This window comes from Prionailurus bengalensis, chromosome E2, assembly GCF_016509475.1.
Source record: "Prionailurus bengalensis isolate Pbe53 chromosome E2, Fcat_Pben_1.1_paternal_pri, whole genome shotgun sequence".
NCBI classification, from domain to species: Eukaryota; Metazoa; Chordata; class Mammalia; order Carnivora; family Felidae; genus Prionailurus; species Prionailurus bengalensis.
In genome coordinates this window covers 57,527,901-57,545,795 of record NC_057352.1, presented here as the reverse complement: position 1 = coordinate 57,545,795, position 17,895 = coordinate 57,527,901, and the positions used below count along the sequence as shown (strand labels likewise).

The 17,895-nt window shown below is 56.8% G+C and overlaps 1 protein-coding gene across 1 annotated transcript; it reads right to left on the bottom strand.

Moving 5' to 3' along the window:
* Nucleotides 1–1,422: 1,422 nt before the first annotated feature.
* On the bottom strand, nucleotides 1,423–15,939 carry MLYCD (malonyl-CoA decarboxylase). The gene is made up of 5 exons (XM_043599765.1): nucleotides 15,358–15,939; nucleotides 8,206–8,318; nucleotides 7,194–7,350; nucleotides 4,438–4,587; nucleotides 1,423–2,665 (listed from the first exon to the last, which is right to left on the bottom strand). Exons 1-5 carry the CDS (start codon nucleotides 15,892–15,894, stop codon nucleotides 2,132–2,134), a joined length of 1,491 nt encoding a protein of 496 aa, XP_043455700.1. The 5' UTR covers nucleotides 15,895–15,939; the 3' UTR covers nucleotides 1,423–2,131.
* Between the last annotated feature and the right edge of the window lie 1,956 nt (nucleotides 15,940–17,895).

Here is a 17,895-nt window from a genome sequence, read left to right as displayed (position 1 = left end):
AACCTGGCGCGCTATGGAACCCAAGGACAGTCATGTACTGAGCACCTGCTGTGAGTCTGTCCCCTCTGTGGGCACTTTGCAGGGGAAGACACTGTGGTCCGAGGGGTTGTCCAGGGTTCCCTGAGAGCAAGCGCGCTGGAGCCCAGGTCTGGGAGACAGCACCTACACCCGCGGCTACCGTGTCCCCCGTGTACCGACGTCACCTGGGCAGTGGGCGGTGACCAGCGGGACGTAAATTCACGACGCGGGGATCCAGTGACCTGCTGCAGCCCTCTGAACCCACCGCTGCGGGGCTATTTTGCAAAGGATGACATATGTACACCTGGGCGGTCTGGTCGTCCCCCACAGGGAGCGGTGAGCCGTGCCGTTTGAGCCGCCTCTGCCCTCCTGGGGGCCGTGGGGTTGAACAGACGGTAGCACACAAGGTGTGAGGTGAGCGTCGGCCCAGCGCGGCACCACGAGGCGGCCCGGCTCCCTCCCTTCGGTGACTTGGACTGACACCCAGAGACAGGACACCCACCCACCCGCGTCCATCCATCGCAGGCCGTCTGGGCTGCTGTGACAAAATATCACCGACCGAGTGGAGGCTGGAGATCCAAGGTCAGGGTGCTAGCACGGCTGCGGGAGGGCCGTCTTCTGACCTCACATGGTAGAAGGGGCCGGGGGCTCCGTGGGGCTTCTTGTGAAGGGCACTGATCCCCACCTCCTAACACCATCACCTTTGGCGGGGAGGGTTCGAGATAGGAATTTGGGGGGGTACAACACTCAGAGCACTGCACCACCCACATCCGCCCGGCCAGCCAGCCGGCCCATCTGACGAAGCGCCGGAGAGGAGTCATGACAAGAGGCTTGACAAGAAAAAACCACCACTGGGTGTGGCAGGAGCCGGGTGACAGGCACGTGGGCTCATTAGGCTATCCTGTCCGCTTCTGTGTATTTGGTTTGAAAAGTTGCGCAAGAGGAGGCTAAATAATGCGAGAAGGTGAGAAACGCAGGGGTGCGGGGTTGGGGTCTCAGGCAGGCAGCTCTGGAAGAACTCTCCCCGAGCCCCTTGAGGGCGAGGACCCCGGGCCTGGTGGGGCTCCAGAGCTCAAGCACTAGATTAGCTGGGGGCCAAGTGGAGCAGCACCGGAATGCTGCCCCCGGGATCCAGAGAGAGAGAAATTTCTAGTGGCGACCACCGTCACGCCGTTCATGATCAGGCAGCAGCCCCACGTGGGAGGTGACGCACAAGGACCGGGGGTCGGGTCTGGAAGATGAAGGGCACGGAAGGCTGGGGGACCCGTCTGCAGGAGCGAGGACACGCACACACGGACACCCCGCCCCTCCCTGCCTCTCTCTCCTCACGCTCTCCTTCACGGGACACCCGCACACGCCCAGCCCGTGGGGTCTCGGCTCTCGGAGGTGACCACACACACCGTCTTAAATAACCACCTATTTAATGCTTCGCAGAACAAAACCGTTCTGTACTACGAGGATCACTGGAAGCCTGCAGCACCGCAATCTTTGTCTCCGATCCGGTTTAAGCCCCAGGCAACCACACCTTGCGTGCTCGGCGATTTTGGCAAACGGTGTGCAGTCACGAACATTTTCATACATTCAGCATCTCCCAAATCTAAGCGAAATGGAGCACAGCCCGCTATCCCTGTGCGGCGAGTGGAGAGAATCGGCTAAGACAACCACGGCTGAATTACGTTCTAAGCTCGAGGGAAAAGCTACTCTCACCCGGGCCACCTGCCGGGGTCCTCGCGAGGCTGCCCGGTCCACCGCGGGATGACAGCCAGCAGAGATTCTAGACCTTTCTAAAGATGGAGGTGCCACCGCACCCCCTCTGGCGGCGGGCCAGGCCGCTCTTCTGGGGAGAGCACACCCACCCACCCCGCGTCCACCGGAGCCCCCATCGCGTGCCAGGCACCACGCCTTCGCTCTCTCGCGATGGGAGTTAGGACGCAGCCTTCCGGTGCGGCCCTGCTCTGGGCAGGAGCGCGCACTTCAACTCTGCTTTACTAAAAAAGGCTCTTTTGATCCATAATCCGCCACCCCAACCCCCCCCCCCCCCCCCCCCCCCCCCCCCCCGACCCATCCAGACAATGATCCTTTTCTGAGTCAGAGACATTGCTTGAGGGCAGGTTTAAAGTTTGCTGTTCTTGTGAAACTGGGCCACGAGGCTGAGCACCTGCTCGGAAGCCTTGATGTTCTTGGCGCAGAGGTAGCTGGTGCTGTTGGCGGCCGTCTCCTCCGGGTAGTAGCGGTAGTTGACCATCAGGCCGCAGGAGCCGGTGACGCCCTTGAGGCTCGTGTCGGCCAGCCAGTTGAGGCGCCACAGCACCGCCCCGTTCTGCAGGTGGAAGTTTGCCACGGGGTTCAGGGCGTAGCCCCGGTGCTTCTCTCCGTACAGGTACCAGGCGCAGAGCCTCATCAAGGGGGCCTGCAGCACCCTGACCAGCTTCTCAGACTTCACCCACTCGCTGCTGCTGAGCGAGACCTTGAGGGTCTCGTTAACGGGACCGCCTAGGATCTCCGAGATCTCTTTACATTCGGAATCTGTGAGCAGTTCACTCCTCCCGTGTTCCTTTGCTTGTGAGTTCAGGAGCCCCAGAAGCCACTTGGTGAAGCCGGGGATAGGAGACAGACTTGAGAACGTCCCGAGATGAGGAAACTCTCTCTGTAGGGCACGGTGGGTGGGGAAGGGAAGGTGGAGAGAACACACACACACGTAACTCAGCAGGCATGTCACCGAGACGGAAACGCCTCTCCACGTGTCATTCGCGCACCATTAAGCGCTGCATGTCGCTCTGCGGTTTACCACGTGCCCTCTGGGGTGCATTTTCTCCTTTCGAGGGGCATTTATGAAGAAGCTGACACATGCCAGGCCCTAGAGATACCCTGAGTCCCCAAGGCGAGCCTCTACGACGGCTGCCCTGCCCACGCCACCTGTCAGAATGGCCAGTCAGGGGCCCGGCCCGACATGAGCAGGGGCTGCTGCTGAGAAGTGGGGCACGCGGTCCAGTGACCGCATCTCCGGAGCGTCTGGTCTGCCGTGCCCCTCCCGGGGACTGCTCTGTGGCCACACGGCTCGGCCTGCCATTTTACCCGGTGACCGTGTACTGAACAAATCATCGCTTGTAGAGCTAGCCCACAGTGGGTGTGGACTGTGGGCCAGAAGGCGGGGAGGCACCGGGGGTTTCTCCATAGCAGACAGGACGGTTCATGTTCAAATTACAGCGACATCTCAAGGACAAGTTTTTTTTTTTTTTTTTAAACGCAGCATTTTCTGATTAAAAATGTAATTTATGGTCACTACACGTGAATTTTTTTAATGTATGATGGAAGGAAAAAAAAAAAACCCAAAACTACCATCGTCCACAACTTGAGATAACTTAGTCTCCAGGGTTGATAAAGTGTAACTCCGTCTTTCTCCGGTTTTTACGCGGGCGAGGCATTTAACTTCTATCCCTGCTTTCTGAACTTACGTTGTGACAATTTTCTCCTTTTCATTCAGAATCCAGACACGTAACTTAACAGAGTAAAAGATAAGACTGTACCAGGGTTCTCCTAACCGTGTTCCTCTCGAGGGTCTGCCTTTATAAACCGCGATGAACACTCTCGTGCAGAAGAGTGACACGGCTTTTTGGGATTCTCTCTGGTGACTCTCTGGCTCACGGCGGGGTGCTGTGACCAGCCAGCAGGATGGCTACTGGGCTGAGGGGCCAAATCTGACCGATTCGGAAATCGACTCTGCGGGTGAACCTCCGACTCCGCCTTTCTCACCGATACGCCCCCGCCCCCCCACCCCATTCATCAACACCTCAGCAAAGAAGAAGGAAAGAAGAAACTTAAATTAATTAGATGTGGCTCCTTATCGCCTCCAGGGAAGAAGTGACAGAGAGTGATTCTAATGACGCTGATCGCCTGCTGAACCCTGAGTTCTCAGATTTAAGATTGATTAGGAATTTAATGCAAAGCACGCTGACGTTTTAATTCCACTCCGTCGCTCTCCACGGAAGGGTTTCTGCTGCAGCGACACTGCTGAAACCACGCAAATAGGAGGATACCACTCTCAGAGCCAATTATTAGCAACCTAATTATTTTACCTTTAATTCGATTCTGCCCATTGCGGCTCACTCAAGCCCCTTAGGAGAGAGTTTCAAAAAGCTAGACCCAGACAGAACCTGAGCGTTTCTGCTGTAGGGTGGCGAGGGGCTTTTCCCAGGGTAACGGACAGAAGTTATTACCAAAAAAAAAAAAAAAAGCCAGCCTATCTGCCCGCAAGCTGCCGGGTCTAACCTCGGCACTGCCTCCGTCCTGAGTGTTCTCGGGGAGCCTAGAGCGTGCCAAGGGCCATCTGGCCCTTTCCACCTCTCCTACCTCCCTCTAGATCCCCTCCGGTCCCCCGTCCCCAGGGGCTGACACCCCCTGCCCCCGCACCGTTCCCACCTGCAGCTCCTTGAGCACTCGCTTGACGAGGAAGGTGCCCAGCTCTACCCCCTGCAGTCCGGGCTGCGTCAGGCTGATGGAGTAGAAGATGGCCGCAGAGATCTGGCTCCCCTCCTCCGTCTCCGACGGGGGACACTCCTTCACTATGGCCTGGAAAACACCACGGTGGTCATGGTGGGCTTGGGCCCCCCGCTTCCCACGCCTGCCCTACCTCTCGGGGCCGGGAGAAGCCAGTGAGGATGGGAGCCCGGAGACCTCGGCCCTGTTCGGGGCCTCGGCTCTCGAGACCCAAGGCCTGTTCCGGTTTGAGACCTCTCCGGAGGCGGCAACGCACGGCCTCCCTGGGTTGTCTGCTCCCCCTGCACTGTTTCTATCGCAGCGAACTTCTCAACAAGCAATGCGTGTTCCCTTTGCCTTTTCCGGGCCTCTGTGTGGTCAGAGACGGATGCATCTCCTCCCCGCCAGCACCAGACGTAACCCGCCGACCCGGCTGGTAGGCCAGCGCCTCCCTCTCCGTGGCTGCCCTGTGTGGGCCTGACCGCTCTACCCTGCAGTCATTCTCGCTTCTTGTCTCTGAACTCTGGGCTTTCAGATTTCCCAACAGGCCACACGCAATCCCATAAAGTCTTTCTCTCAGCAAGTTCACCTTTCCGTACCCTTTTGATTTTGTGCTACGTCCTTGTTTTTCCTTGGGGAAAACACACATCCGCACAGACACGCACACGAAGTAATGCAGAAAGACTCCTACTGGGAAGTCCCTTAGCCAAGGCTGATTTTATTAGCTCCGAGTTCTGGGTGTGGTTTTCTGAACCTCAACACTCTGAAGGTCACCGGACAACAGCGGAACGGCAGGCGGGGACCTCCAGTTTGCTTCGAGGCAGGTGCACCAGCTTGCTTCCCAGCACGCATTTAAGCTGCTAACTTCCATCAGCGACACCCGATTCTGGCAGCGGGGGTGTTCCCTCCACGAGGTCTGGGAGTCCACGAGCTTTGTGAAATTGTGTGTGGAATGTGCGGGTCTGTGCATGTCCCCCGGGGGACGACATCCTCGAGCTTTCACCCCCTGGAGATGCTCAAAGGGTCTTTCCTGTGGCTTCTGAAGAGCTAAGAACGCCGCTCCTGTAGGAAGGCGGGGTGGATGGGGACAAAGGGCCAGGGACACCCCCCGGGGCCGTGCTCTGACAGCTCGGTGCCACCTGGGTCAGGACGCCCACTCTTCACCGTGTGAGGTCGCCTCCGCTGTCTTTCTGGAATGCTGCAGGTTACCTTGTGTTCCTTGCTCAAAATGTTCCAGCAAGCCTTTTTTTTTTAAGTTTTCAAAACACAAATGAATCTTTCTTTGGTTACACAAGAGACTGCATGATATCAACGAGGCAAAACGTGTACGCGTGAGGAAGAAAGCACAAGTTATTCCCAAACCAAGTCCTGCTGTTAACCTTCCGGTGAACACCTTCCAGTCTGTCCCAATGGCGTAGGCGCGTGCACACTTCAACACACACACACACGCACACACGCACACCCTGCGCACACGCTGTCTCCCCGCGCCCACGCGCTCCATTCTCCCACGCCCTGAGCGCTGGGGTGGAACCCCGGTCTCACCCTTACTGGTACTGGGATCGTGGGCAGGTCTCCCAAATTACCCTAAGCCTCAGTCTCCTCGCGTCCACGAGGACAAGAATAACAGGAGAAACGCTGAATGCCTAGGGTGGCACGAGCAGGGACGCGGGGACATGGCTCGTGAGCTGACGGGCACCCAGCAAACGCTCGACCCCTATATGTTTAAGCGCACACCGATCATGCTGGTCTGGAGCCTGAATTTCCGGCCGTTCAAGACCCGGACAGCGAGCAACCGTCCACGCTCCCAGGTCTGAGCATCACGAAGGGAGAACTCCCCAGAGTGGAGATTGTAGGTCGCACAGAACGCACGTCTTCTGTTTTCACAGACGTCGCCAAACTGCCCTCAGAGAGGCTGTGGCAGCTTCCAGCGCGTGCGGGTCCCGCAAACGCAACATTCACGAGGGACTTTCTCCGTGGAGGTCAAGAACACCCGCCCGATTGCCCTGCTTGGTCTCTCCACCTTCTGGTACCATGAAAGGCTGCCTGGATGCCCATCCTGGGATCTGGTATCATCTTTCCAGCTTCCGGACCGGCCATCCCGGACCCAGAGCCGCAGCCCACCGGGCCCCGCGCTCTGACAAGCCCCAAGTGCCCCAGGGTCTCCGCTCCCTCGCCTGCTTCACCCTCCCCGTGGTCAGGCCCCTGCTCCCAGCCCCCGCACTGGTTCTTCTCCAGCCCCGGCAGGAGGGATCTGCTCCTTCCCGTCCACCCCAGAGCAGGCAGCGCCTGCCAAAAGGGTCCCGGCTCCTCGGCTCCCCGGGCCGAGCTCTGGGCCCACCTCAGGCACGCCGCACGGTCTGATTTTCAGTGTTTTAACCACGGGTCTTGAAACCCGTGGGGCCCCGGGGCCCCTTAACGACCACTAAAGTGTTGAAGGGTGCACCCTTCCTTCCTTAGCCACGTCTTAGCGGCAGGTCGATGTCCCCAGAGGAGTGCCATCCTTGTTCTGGAACTGTCTATACACGACGTGTCTACACTCTGTAGCCACAGACCAGGAGATTTTCTCTAGCCGATTCAAAACTCCACAGATGCCTGGGGCAATCTACTTCACGGGGGGGGGGGGGGGGGGGGACACAACCACGTTTAAAACAGCGTCAGGGACTCTGCGACGCGGCCCTGAGCCGGCCGTCCGCGGGTACCTGGATGTTGCTGGAGATCTCGCTGGTCAGCGCCACGTGCAGCACGACCAAGGGCTCCTCGGGGCTTGCACAGTGAGAAAAGAAATAGCACCTCCTGTAAGGCCCGACGCGTCGTTTCATATCCATCCAGTTTTTTACAGGATGCACGGCCTCAGACCTGGGGGAAAGTCAGAAAGAAGTAAGCCAGGGGGACAGCTCGCAAGGTACGTAACCACTGCCGATTCCTGTGCACACTGCCAAGGGAGCCTTGGTGGCTCGCTCAGTGAGGCCCAGTCCTCACTACAGTCCATCCGTCCTTCGCATGCAGCCTCCACAGACCTGCCAGGAAAATTCAAAGAAAACCGTTTTAATGTGAAACAGCGCTGGCTGACAGGAACAGCAGCTAATGACCCTCGGACCCACAAACTGTCCCCTGCTTCTTAACACCTGGTCTCAAGGCTAGCTTGCAGGCCCCCGGAAGCAGATCCTGACACGGGTGACCTGAGGATGCTTGCACCTCCCGGCCGCTCTCTCCTCCGAGTCTGCGGCGTGAAGTCCGTGCTGCAAACACGCAGCCCGGGTTGTCCAGCGGCCTCGTCAGCCACATGTTGTTTGCAACGTGTCAAATGGGAGCCCCTCGGGTTTGTCACGCTTCAAAGCGCAGCCTTTCGCGAGCCTCAGTGTCTATAAGACGGCATGGGCACCAAGACCCGCGAGGGAAGAGCGGCTCCTGTCCGTGGGGACCGCTTGGGCTTCGCCGTGTCCTGCGCACGCAGGGACCACGCCCCACACAGCCCATCCAGAGACTTACGCCAGGGAGGTGCTGTCACAACTACGGGAGCCAGATGCCGTTGGGGTCACTAACGCCAGGAGTCGGCCCAGCGGGACCCTGTGTCTCTGAGAATGGGGTGTGGGGAGAGGCGGGCTGTGCACTTGACCATGGGCCACACACGTTGTGCTTGGGCCACAACGCACGCGGACAGAGGCCGGCTTTCAGCTCCCGTTCAGGAAAAGTGACAACTTGAATACTTACTCGCTGATTTTCTGCAGGACCTCACACGGCGAGTGCCAGGTGACCCGTTCCAGGCTCAGGAAGCCCGAAGAGAACCACTCTGAGAGCATGCCCTTCAGCACTCCGTTCATCTCCTGAAAGGGAGAACACAGAGTGCTGGCTTCTGGGGACAGGCCGGCCAGCCCGCCTCTGTGCCACCACCAGCCGACACGGGGGGATCAAGCAGGCAAGAGGGACGCGAAAGCAGACCGCGGGGTGCTTCTCCCAACGGCTTCCTCGGTGACAGCTCCGCGGGACTCACCCCACCCAGGTGGCCGGCACCCGGCTCTTTTGCCCCGCCCGGCCACCCCCGTCAGTAAGACCTCAGCGGGAGCTTTCGATCTGAGCGGAGCTGCCCGATCGGACGGCGTGTTCCAGCTCACGCGCCACAGTGAACGCGACTGGAACTTGTGAAGTCGACAGAGCCACGGCTGGTGCGCCACGAAGGGAACGGTAACACGGGGGGCGTGGGGATCAGGACATCCCCCTCTCGGGAACATTCTGGGACGTGCCCAAACGTCTCTTGTTTCCTGAAAGGGGCAAGTACCGGGGGGTCCAGGCACCATATCCGCCAACTCAAAGGTGCGCGTTTTCATATTGTAACGTCTCTGAAGTCGGGATTCATCTTGCAAACGATGGCGGGGTCACCGCTTCACTCGTAGCATTTTTGTCTACCTTAGTGGGACACAGAATAGAGTGTGTCTGGCAATCGGTGACCTTAGATTTGATGACATTGTTCTACGTTCACTTCACTGATTACATCTAATCTACTTCCGGAAGTGAGGAGCCGACTTTGCCATCCAAGACACGTGCGCCCAAAAACCTTTCAAGCAAGAACGGAACCGGAGGCACCCAGGGCAAGGCGAGGGCGCAGGGGCAGACCCAGCCTGGAAGGTGATGTGATGGCTAGAGCTGGAGCAGCCATCCTGGGCCATGAGGTAACTTTGGGGAGGAAGGTTTTCGGGGAGAACAACAGACGGAAGTCAGGGTCAACTGAGGGCATCACAGAACAGAATCAGCCCTGGGGTGTCTACCTCCAGACTTTTACATGAGAGACAGACTTCTGTCTTATTCAAACCACCATTATTTCGGGTCTCTGTTATTCACAGATGAACTACATACTAACAGATACGCTGAATGTTACTGAAGAATAACACACATCTCAGTATATCCAGTACAGAATTGACAGAGAGCTACCACCATAAAAGCTGTAAAAATGTCCACATTTTATTCCCTGGTAAACGAAAGGACTCACAACTGTGTCACTGGAGGATAAGCTTGAAGTTAGTAAAATAAAGGGCTGGTGGCTCTGAAAAGCTTTCAGAATGAAGTAAGATCCCTCTTTAAATATTTAAGGCCTGGGGCACAGAACCAGCCACCGATTTGTTCTGTGGGACCCCATGGGGGCAAAGAGGGAGGTAAACTTAGGACCAGCAAGGGGGAGTCACGGACAGATAGACTTGGACCGAATTTAACGTAAAGGAGAAGCCTGGAATAGCCAGGGTTGACCACAGATGCTATCCGGGGAGAGTGAACATCACCACGAGCGGGGACCAAGGGCAGGGTTTACAAGGATTTGGTGGAGCCGTTTTAAGGATTTAATGGTTGGACCAGATGCCCTTTGCGATTCTCTTTAACTCCGAACTCCATAACCCGGTCTCCCTCCCTCAGCTCCACGCTCGGTGAGGGCAGACGTGGCTTTGGCTTCACACCTCTGGATCCAGAGGCACTCAGCGGGCTCTCCCATGTGGAGGACGGTTAACAGCCTGATGCCACACGAAAACGGGGAGACGGACTAGAGAGTGGAGAGGATGAAGGGGCAGGAAGGGAGGCCAAGAGAGGCCAAGTGCCAGGCATACAGACGGCTGCTCACACAACTGTGTTCACTACACCGGATCACAGCGGTTCTTGAACTTCCCGGGGTCTTCACGCGCTCGAGTGCTTGCTAAAAACCACGGACCTGCTCCCCAGAAAAATGCACACACATTCCTCAATTTTTGCACCCAGTTTCCTGGGAATCGTGGATGGCCTGTGAAACTCATCTATGGATCATCCCCAGAGGTTCACAGACGCCGGACTGGGAACCTCCACACTGGACGGTTGGGACTGGATCGGCCGAACTCCATGGAGGGTGTGCGGGCATCTCCAGCGCATCCCTAACAGGAGAGTGCGGGACATGCCTGGCTTCGGTATCGATTCGGGATTAATTACGAAAGAAATGGCTTGGCTGATGAGAGCTCGCCCTCCAAGGCCTCTTCGTTCTATTTCGGGCTACTGACGGCTATGAAATGTGACACTGCTACATGAGAGCTGGGTATCTAGGTGAAAGGGCACACGTCCCCAGGCTCAGCGCCCACCGGCCGCAGCCGCCCCTGCTGGAAGGCACCAGCGGCCCGAAGGCTGCGGGATCACCGACAGCAGGAGGGAGAGAAACTGCCTAGGCTTCTCGCTCATCAATTCAGCCATCAGTTGTCAGGTGTTCGATCCAAGACTCCCACTCACAACTGCCGGGGATGCCAGTCAGTGTGGGCTCAGTCTTCCGGACCCGCCAACGCCTGCTATCTTGGAGGACACTGAGCAGAAGGCCAGCCAGCCTCCCCTTCTGGCAGATAAAAAGCGGTCCCCCACTCTCTCTTCTGGAGTTTTTGGCTATCAAGATCTCCCGATGTCTGGAATGTGGAGAAAAGCTAGTTTTCACTGCTCGGAAGCCCTGAGCTGGGCAAGCGGGCCCGAAGCACAGGACAGGGTCACAGGGCCACAGCGAAGACATTTTAGGTCTGATTCCAACTGATAGAGGCCCCCGCCCCCCCCAACACCACCCCAGACGACTGGGCCAGCCTTGATGAACTACAAATAAGGTCCTTTTTCGTTTAGCTAAGCACAGAATTTAGGAGAGCCAACAAGGACCTCTGTGTTCACTGAAAAGCAGGACATGTCACTAAAAGAGGCCGGACGACAAGGTGTTGGGTGCGGCCTGACATCGCAGCGGTGGGGATGCCGGCCCGTCTGGCACGAGTTTAGCCCCCCCACCCCCCCCCCCCCCCCCGTCAAGGCCTGCACACCTTTCACCCCACTGGAATTTCTCCGCTCAAACTGCCATCAGGAAACCCTTCGGTTTTCTAAATGCCAACTTCCCTCCGGTGTCCCCAAACTGCTGGACAGTGCTCAGACCTTCTAGAATATGGACTCAACTCAGCCTCACGGGGGACTTTCTCCCTGAGAAACTGCACTCTTCAACCCCAAGAGGCCTTCGGAGACGCCTCCGGAGAAAACCAAAAAGCGTCTAGACCACACACACAGCAAGCGTGCACTGATCCTCACAGCCCGACGTCCGGTAATCACAACCCCCCCGGGGCAGAGACCAAGAGCCGGACAAACCGTGCCCTCGTCTGTAAACCTTATTTTTAGCAAAGCCGAACAACCCTCACAGCATTTCCCGGAAGAGAAGCAGGCTGACCTTGAGCGTTGCAGCCGCCGGCGCAACCTCTCACGTCGGCGCACGGCCAATGGGCTAAAACCACCAGAAACCATGACTGTACCCAGTGGATGGCAAAGAGGGCACCGGGAACCGGCCCCTTCCATCTCCACATGGCGCGTCTTCCGCTGTCCCGCCAGAGACGCCCCATCAGCATGGCTGTGGGCCTCACGCTAGCTGGCTCTCCTGAAAATGCCACGGCGTCCTACAGGACTCGGCACCCAAGAGCGCGTGGCAGACACACATCCCGGGGTAAATGCTCGGGGCTGAATCCGTAGCAGCCCGCACGGCAACTGGAGCGTGTTCACGTGACTTCCTCTAGCGTGTCCGGAAGTCAGCAGGTGCCGGGGAGCAGCACAGCTGTGGTGAGGTGCTGTGTGCCCACGGTGAAGGGTGCCGAGATCCGAGGCGCTGGCGGAGCAAAGCTCCCTGCTCCCCCCAGCATCACGGGGCACCCCAGGCCCCTGGCGCCCGAGACTCCTGCCTTAAAGCTTCGCGTGCCAAGCTTGCAGTACTTTCCGACAGTGTGTTCCTAAACGCAGAAAGTTCCAGCTGCGTTGCCTCATCAGCTTGGATGCAAAACCCAGAATGCGGGAGAAGAAACAGAGTCAAAGCGCGGCACACACACTAAGTGATTCTGGCGACAGAGTACAAGGCCGGATCCCAGTGACATTTTCCAGGGACAGAAAAGATGACTCTCTGAACGACTTAAGTGACAGGGGTTGAGAAAACTGTTACGTGACTACGTGGGACACGGGAGAAGGAAATCCATGGCTGCAGCACTAACGGTTACATGCACTAGACACAAGGCCCGAATTTTCAGGCAGAGAAAGCCAAGAGGGGTGACTCAGCACCTGGAAGAGGCGTCTTGCACCCAGTGTGTCCAGACCACACACGGACGCAAAGGTCAGGCTACAGTCGTCATCCTTTGTTCAAGAAAGATCTTTACTCCACATGACTTTCTGCCTGTGGGTATGCGATGTTTCCTCTGTGTGTGCACAGCCTTGGTTGAAAAATCAAAGGAAGCCTGAACCCCGGAGGGCCTGGTGTCGCTGGCAGCTTGGGATCTCCCTGGAGCACGTCCCTCTCCCCCAAACAAGTCTCAACGTCACGGCTTCCAGCTGCCACCTTCCAGCCTGCACGACAGCCACCTTTTCTCGTGCGGGGAAGAGCAAAGGCATGGACACATTCAGTAACATCTCACTGAGATCGGAGGACTGATCGGAGGACTGAGAACTGGATGGGCCCTCAGAAATCACTGGGGCCAACAGCCTGAAATCGGCAGTCCAAGTGTCTGACACAACGCCTCCGTTGGCTGTGCACAAACCTTCCAAGCCCTCTGGGCTTCCCTCCAGGCTCAAGGCTCTGCGTGGAATGGTCTGATGTCAAGACAGTTGGGAGCAGTATGTGCCGACCTGCTCTTGTGGCGGGGGACCTGGGAGTCTCGTCTCATGCATCGTAGCCCGTGAACCGTCAGACCAGGTAAGGCCACCTTGCACTGGAGTGTTGGAAAGGCTCAGTGATGAGCAGCTCCTACTCTAACGGGCTTCCCAGGCAAGAATGGCGCAGGAATGTGTGTTCAGGAACTTTCCGTCAAAGAGCCGGCGTGGCCGCAGAGAGGTTCTGTGGAGAGGGGCAAGAAATGGACGGTACGGCTGGCAATGTCCAGGGTGGTTCGGCGTAAGCCAAAAATGCCAAAAGAAAGACATTAAATGTTGGTCCTTCGGGCCTTCAAGGGAGTAAAGACCGACTTGTGGTGTCAGAGAAAGATGAGCACTGAGGTTAGTGATGAGACGGAAGTTTGTACGTTTACTCTTGGAAAGAGCAAATGCAGTCGCAACCAGACAATACTAAACTGATTTGGTAAAACTAAATAAAACAAACCCATTAACTAACCGGGTTGTCTCATCTTGCCCTTGATTTTGTGGAAAAAGGCAGATTCTAAGAAAACAAATCCCTTTCAGATCTAGTCCAGTCGTCAACTCTGAGAATCAACGTGTGGCGACAAAGTACACAATTCGGGAGTCATGAGGACGGGGCTCGAGTTCCTGCTCTGCACCCTGGGCACTGCACTTGACTTTGACAAGCTTTAATCATTTCCTCTGTACAACACGTCCCTATGGCTTGCTGGCAAACGAGCAAGTGCATGGAAGCACCTACCATCACCGTGCCTGCTGCTAACTCTTCCCGTACTAGAGTGGAAGCTTCTGGACCGAGTGACCTTAGTGCCAAGACCATGTCCAGTGGTCGCAAGTCACACAGATGGATGGACAGACAGGTAAACGATTTCATTCTGGGACAGGCGACATTCTGCCCAACTCTTCAGTCTCCCAGGCAGTAAGAATCAAGATTCAGAAAAACCAGCATGGAGCGCTGGTCCCTGCTTCAAGAAAAAAATAAAGTATGCTTGGATGGAAGACTAGACCCAAGCAGATGGGAATGCACACGGTGTGTCGAACACAGTCTCGGCCATTCAGACCGGGCTTGAGCCAGAATCATGATCAATTCAGATCTCGGCGTTACAAGTTAAGCAGCCATCATGAGTAATCGATTCACAGCACTATTACCACTGAAACGAACCCCATCCTTAACGATACACGATCTCTAGGCACACAGATAAAGTCTTTCGTGAACACCGTAACTCCCGCAGCAGGACGTGGTTATAAAGCGTACCACGAAGAACCCCAGACTTAAGATGTGCGTAGGTGATCGGAGACATATCTATTTGCTCTAAGTTCTTGGTCAAGTTTCCCCCCCTCAGTGTCTGTCTCCTTAACCCACGTAAGAATGAGGCAATGAACATGAAAATTACTGTGCCAGTGTTAGAGTTCTAAGTGAATTAGGACATAACCGATCAACTGTTCAATTTTTTAAAGCCAACTGCACCTTAAAAAGTTCTGAACAACAGACGCTTCTTGAAACACTTACATCATTTTTTGGTCGTTGTTCACTCAAAGGGCAGGTTAGTGGTCCTTTCGTATTTAATACCAATAGCATAAGAGCACTATATTCGCCTATCGGGATCTTTTGTGTCGTTTTTTAAATCCTACCGTATTTACTTGCATCCAACATGAGCCCACCGTGCTACGCACCTGATCACTCAAGTACTCAACTTGGAATCATCACATTTCAGGGCTGAACTCAGGAAAGTGAAATGTCCTGCCCAGCCAGGCGGCAGAGCCCAGAGACATCATCTTTGTGCGTTCCAAAGGGTTTCTCAGACAACGAGGCTTACACACAGAATGAGTGTGCAGCTAACGTGTGCAGACACCACCTGGGTTTTTGGAGGCTACGTGGTGCTCGGTTTGGTACTGGTTCAAGTATACCGCATACAGGAAACTCCCGGCTAAAACGGTAAAAAAGAGACTTCGTGGAGCACGCTAACCAGGAAGGAGGAGTGACAGTCACGTTAAAGGCACGCGGTGCTGAGTCTCTAGTAAGGGTCAACAGTGGAACCAGGCAGGGATTCAGAAAGCCTGGGAAGGAAGGGGACGGGGCAGGGGTTCAGGGGGCTGTAACTCGGGGCAAAGTGTGCGCGGCTTCGGGCTGGGGAAGGTGGAGTGTCTGGGGCTGCAGGGGCAGGTGAGGACTCTCCGGGGAGGGCCATCAAGATCGAGGACCTGGTGCGAGGCGGGGGGCGGCCCGGGGCCAGGCCTTACCCGGACGTGCGGCCCCTCCACCAGCTTGAGCGCCTGCGCCTCGAGCAGGTCGGCCCGCAGCCGCACCAGGAAGCGCACGCCGCCGTCCAGCTTGCTGATGTGGTGGAAGAGGCCGCGGTAGCGCGGCACCAGCGCGTAGCGCAGCCGGTCCTCGGCCTGCAGCAGCACGGCCGCCTCCCGCGGCTGCTGGCGCAGCTGGAGCACGCCGGCGCTCTGCTCGGCCACCTGGCCGTGGTCCACGCCGAAGCCCCGCGCCAGGCGGCTCAGCAGCTCGGCGCGCTCGGCCGCCTCGGCCAGGCCGCCGTAGAAGCTCACGAAGTCCGCGCACTGGCCCTCGGCCGGCGCCGGCGTCTTCTCGCGCAGCTCGTAGGCCGGCGTGGCGGGCACTGCGCGGCGCAGCAGCTCGTCCATGGCCCGCTCCAGGGCGCCCGCCTCCGCCGCCGCCCGCCCGCTCGACAGCCGGGGTCCGGGCGGCCGCGGAGGAAGCCGCAGGGGGAAGAGACGCCGCGCCGTCAGCGCGGTCCCGAAGCCTCTCATGGCGCCGCGCGGCAGCTACTTGAGGGACGCCGGCGCCGCGGGGCTTCCGGCTTCCGGCGCGCGCCGTCCCCATTGGCCGAGGCTGGGGGCGCGGGCGGGACGGTGGCCAATCGGAGGGCGGGAGGCGTGGCGGCGCGGAGCCAAGTGTAACCAAAGGTCCCGGCGGGGCGGAGACGCGGGCGTGGCTCGTCCCTTCGCCACCCAAAGTCACCTCCCCTGCCGCTGTCCTCTTGCCCCACCTGCTCTGCTACGCGCAGGCGCTACACTTGCGGATTCCTGGTCCATCACGTCTGGGGAGAGGCCACGGAACCTGCGTGGTAATTCACTGGCAGGGTAGCCTCGGTGTTAACCTCCTGCCTAGGCGCGCTCAGTTCTTTGCCAGGGTCTGATTATACAGGTGACTCCCCCCGCCGCCGCAGCCCTCCTCTGTCCGGAGCTCGGGACCTAGCTTTACAGCTGCCTGCTGCAGAGCTTTACATGGATGCGCCAAACGGGGCTTTCCTAACCGTCTTAGTCCCCAACCTGTCCCTCCTTCCTAAGTCCTTGATCACTCATCTATTCAACAGGGTGTTTATGAACTACCTGGTATGTGCCAGGTCCTGTCCTAGGCACAGGGCTAACAGAATGAGCCAGACAGACCCGATGGTGCCTCACGGAGTTTACAGTCTAACGGACAGGAGAACATAACGACAGATTGGACTCCTGAATTCATTCCTTCTGTCTGGCCCCCCGCGCCTACAGCCCATGTCACTTCTCACCGGGGCCACTGCAGTAACCTCTTTGCTTCCAAGCTCAGTCCTCCAATCCATTCTTTGCATCAGATGCTGAGTGAACTTTCTAGATTATCCACTTAGGCGTGCCATTCACTTGTTCAAAAACCAAATGCTTTAGCGTAACAGGCAGAGCCCTCACCAACAGCCCCTGTTCTCCCTTCTAGCCACATCTGTTGTTCTTCCCACCTCATTTCTATGTCTCTGTGGCCTGGTGGCTCCCAGACTTGTAGATTTTGGAACCCATTCTTAAAACACAAGACAGGGCGGGAAATGCAGTTGTCGGTGGCCTTGCTGGTGTCCGCGGTGGTGGAATCGCACTCAGTTTGTAAGCCTCCAAACACACATCTATTTCAGTCTCTCCTTACACGAGAGAGAGTTCCATCACGGTTAGTGAGTGTTTGGCGGGAGTTTGCAGGGCCTGATGCCAAGTAGAGCAGAGTCCAAAAGAAAATCCAGCCAAGAGCTCACTGGGCTCTTTAAAAAGAGAAGCCTTGGGGCACCTGGGTGGCTCAGTCGGTTGGACATCCAACTTCGGCTCAGGTCATGATCTCGCGGTCTGTGAGTTCGAGCCCCGCGTCGGGCTCTGTGCTGACAGCTCAGAGCCTGGAGCCTGTTTCGGATTCTGAGTCTCCCTCTCTCTCTGACCTTCCCCCGCTCATGCTCTGTCTCTGTCTCAAAAATGAATAAATGTTAAAAAAATTTTTTTAAAAGAGAAGCCTCCTCTAGGTACAAAGTATGAAGGACAGCATCAAAGAGCCTGCTGAGATCAGAGGGTGGATAGTGGGCTTTGGGGAAGGGGCTTTCTTGTTTGGGGATATACAGGGCACCTTGTGATCTGTGGGTACCAGAGAGAGGACCCCTTTCTTTCTTAGTCACACAGTGGTAACTGATGTCCCATTAAAGCCCCTCGGATGTCCCCGATATGTCTTTGAGGAGAGAGACGTGTGCAGGCACTGGCTATGCCCTTTACCCTCCTCTGCATGCTAATAACAGCACTTTACTGAGCACGTACTATATGTCCTCTGCCCTTCTGGCACGTAAACACATGATCTCAATCCTCACAAGAACCCTGCCTAACTTCAGACTGTATTAAATAAATTCTAGATGGCCTAAGGATTTAGACTTTTACAAAATGGAATAAAAGTAAAGTAACGTCAGAGAGAGAAAGGTCCTTCGAGACATGGCAGAGACCATAAAAGAGAGATTGGTAAAGTTAAGTACATAAAAT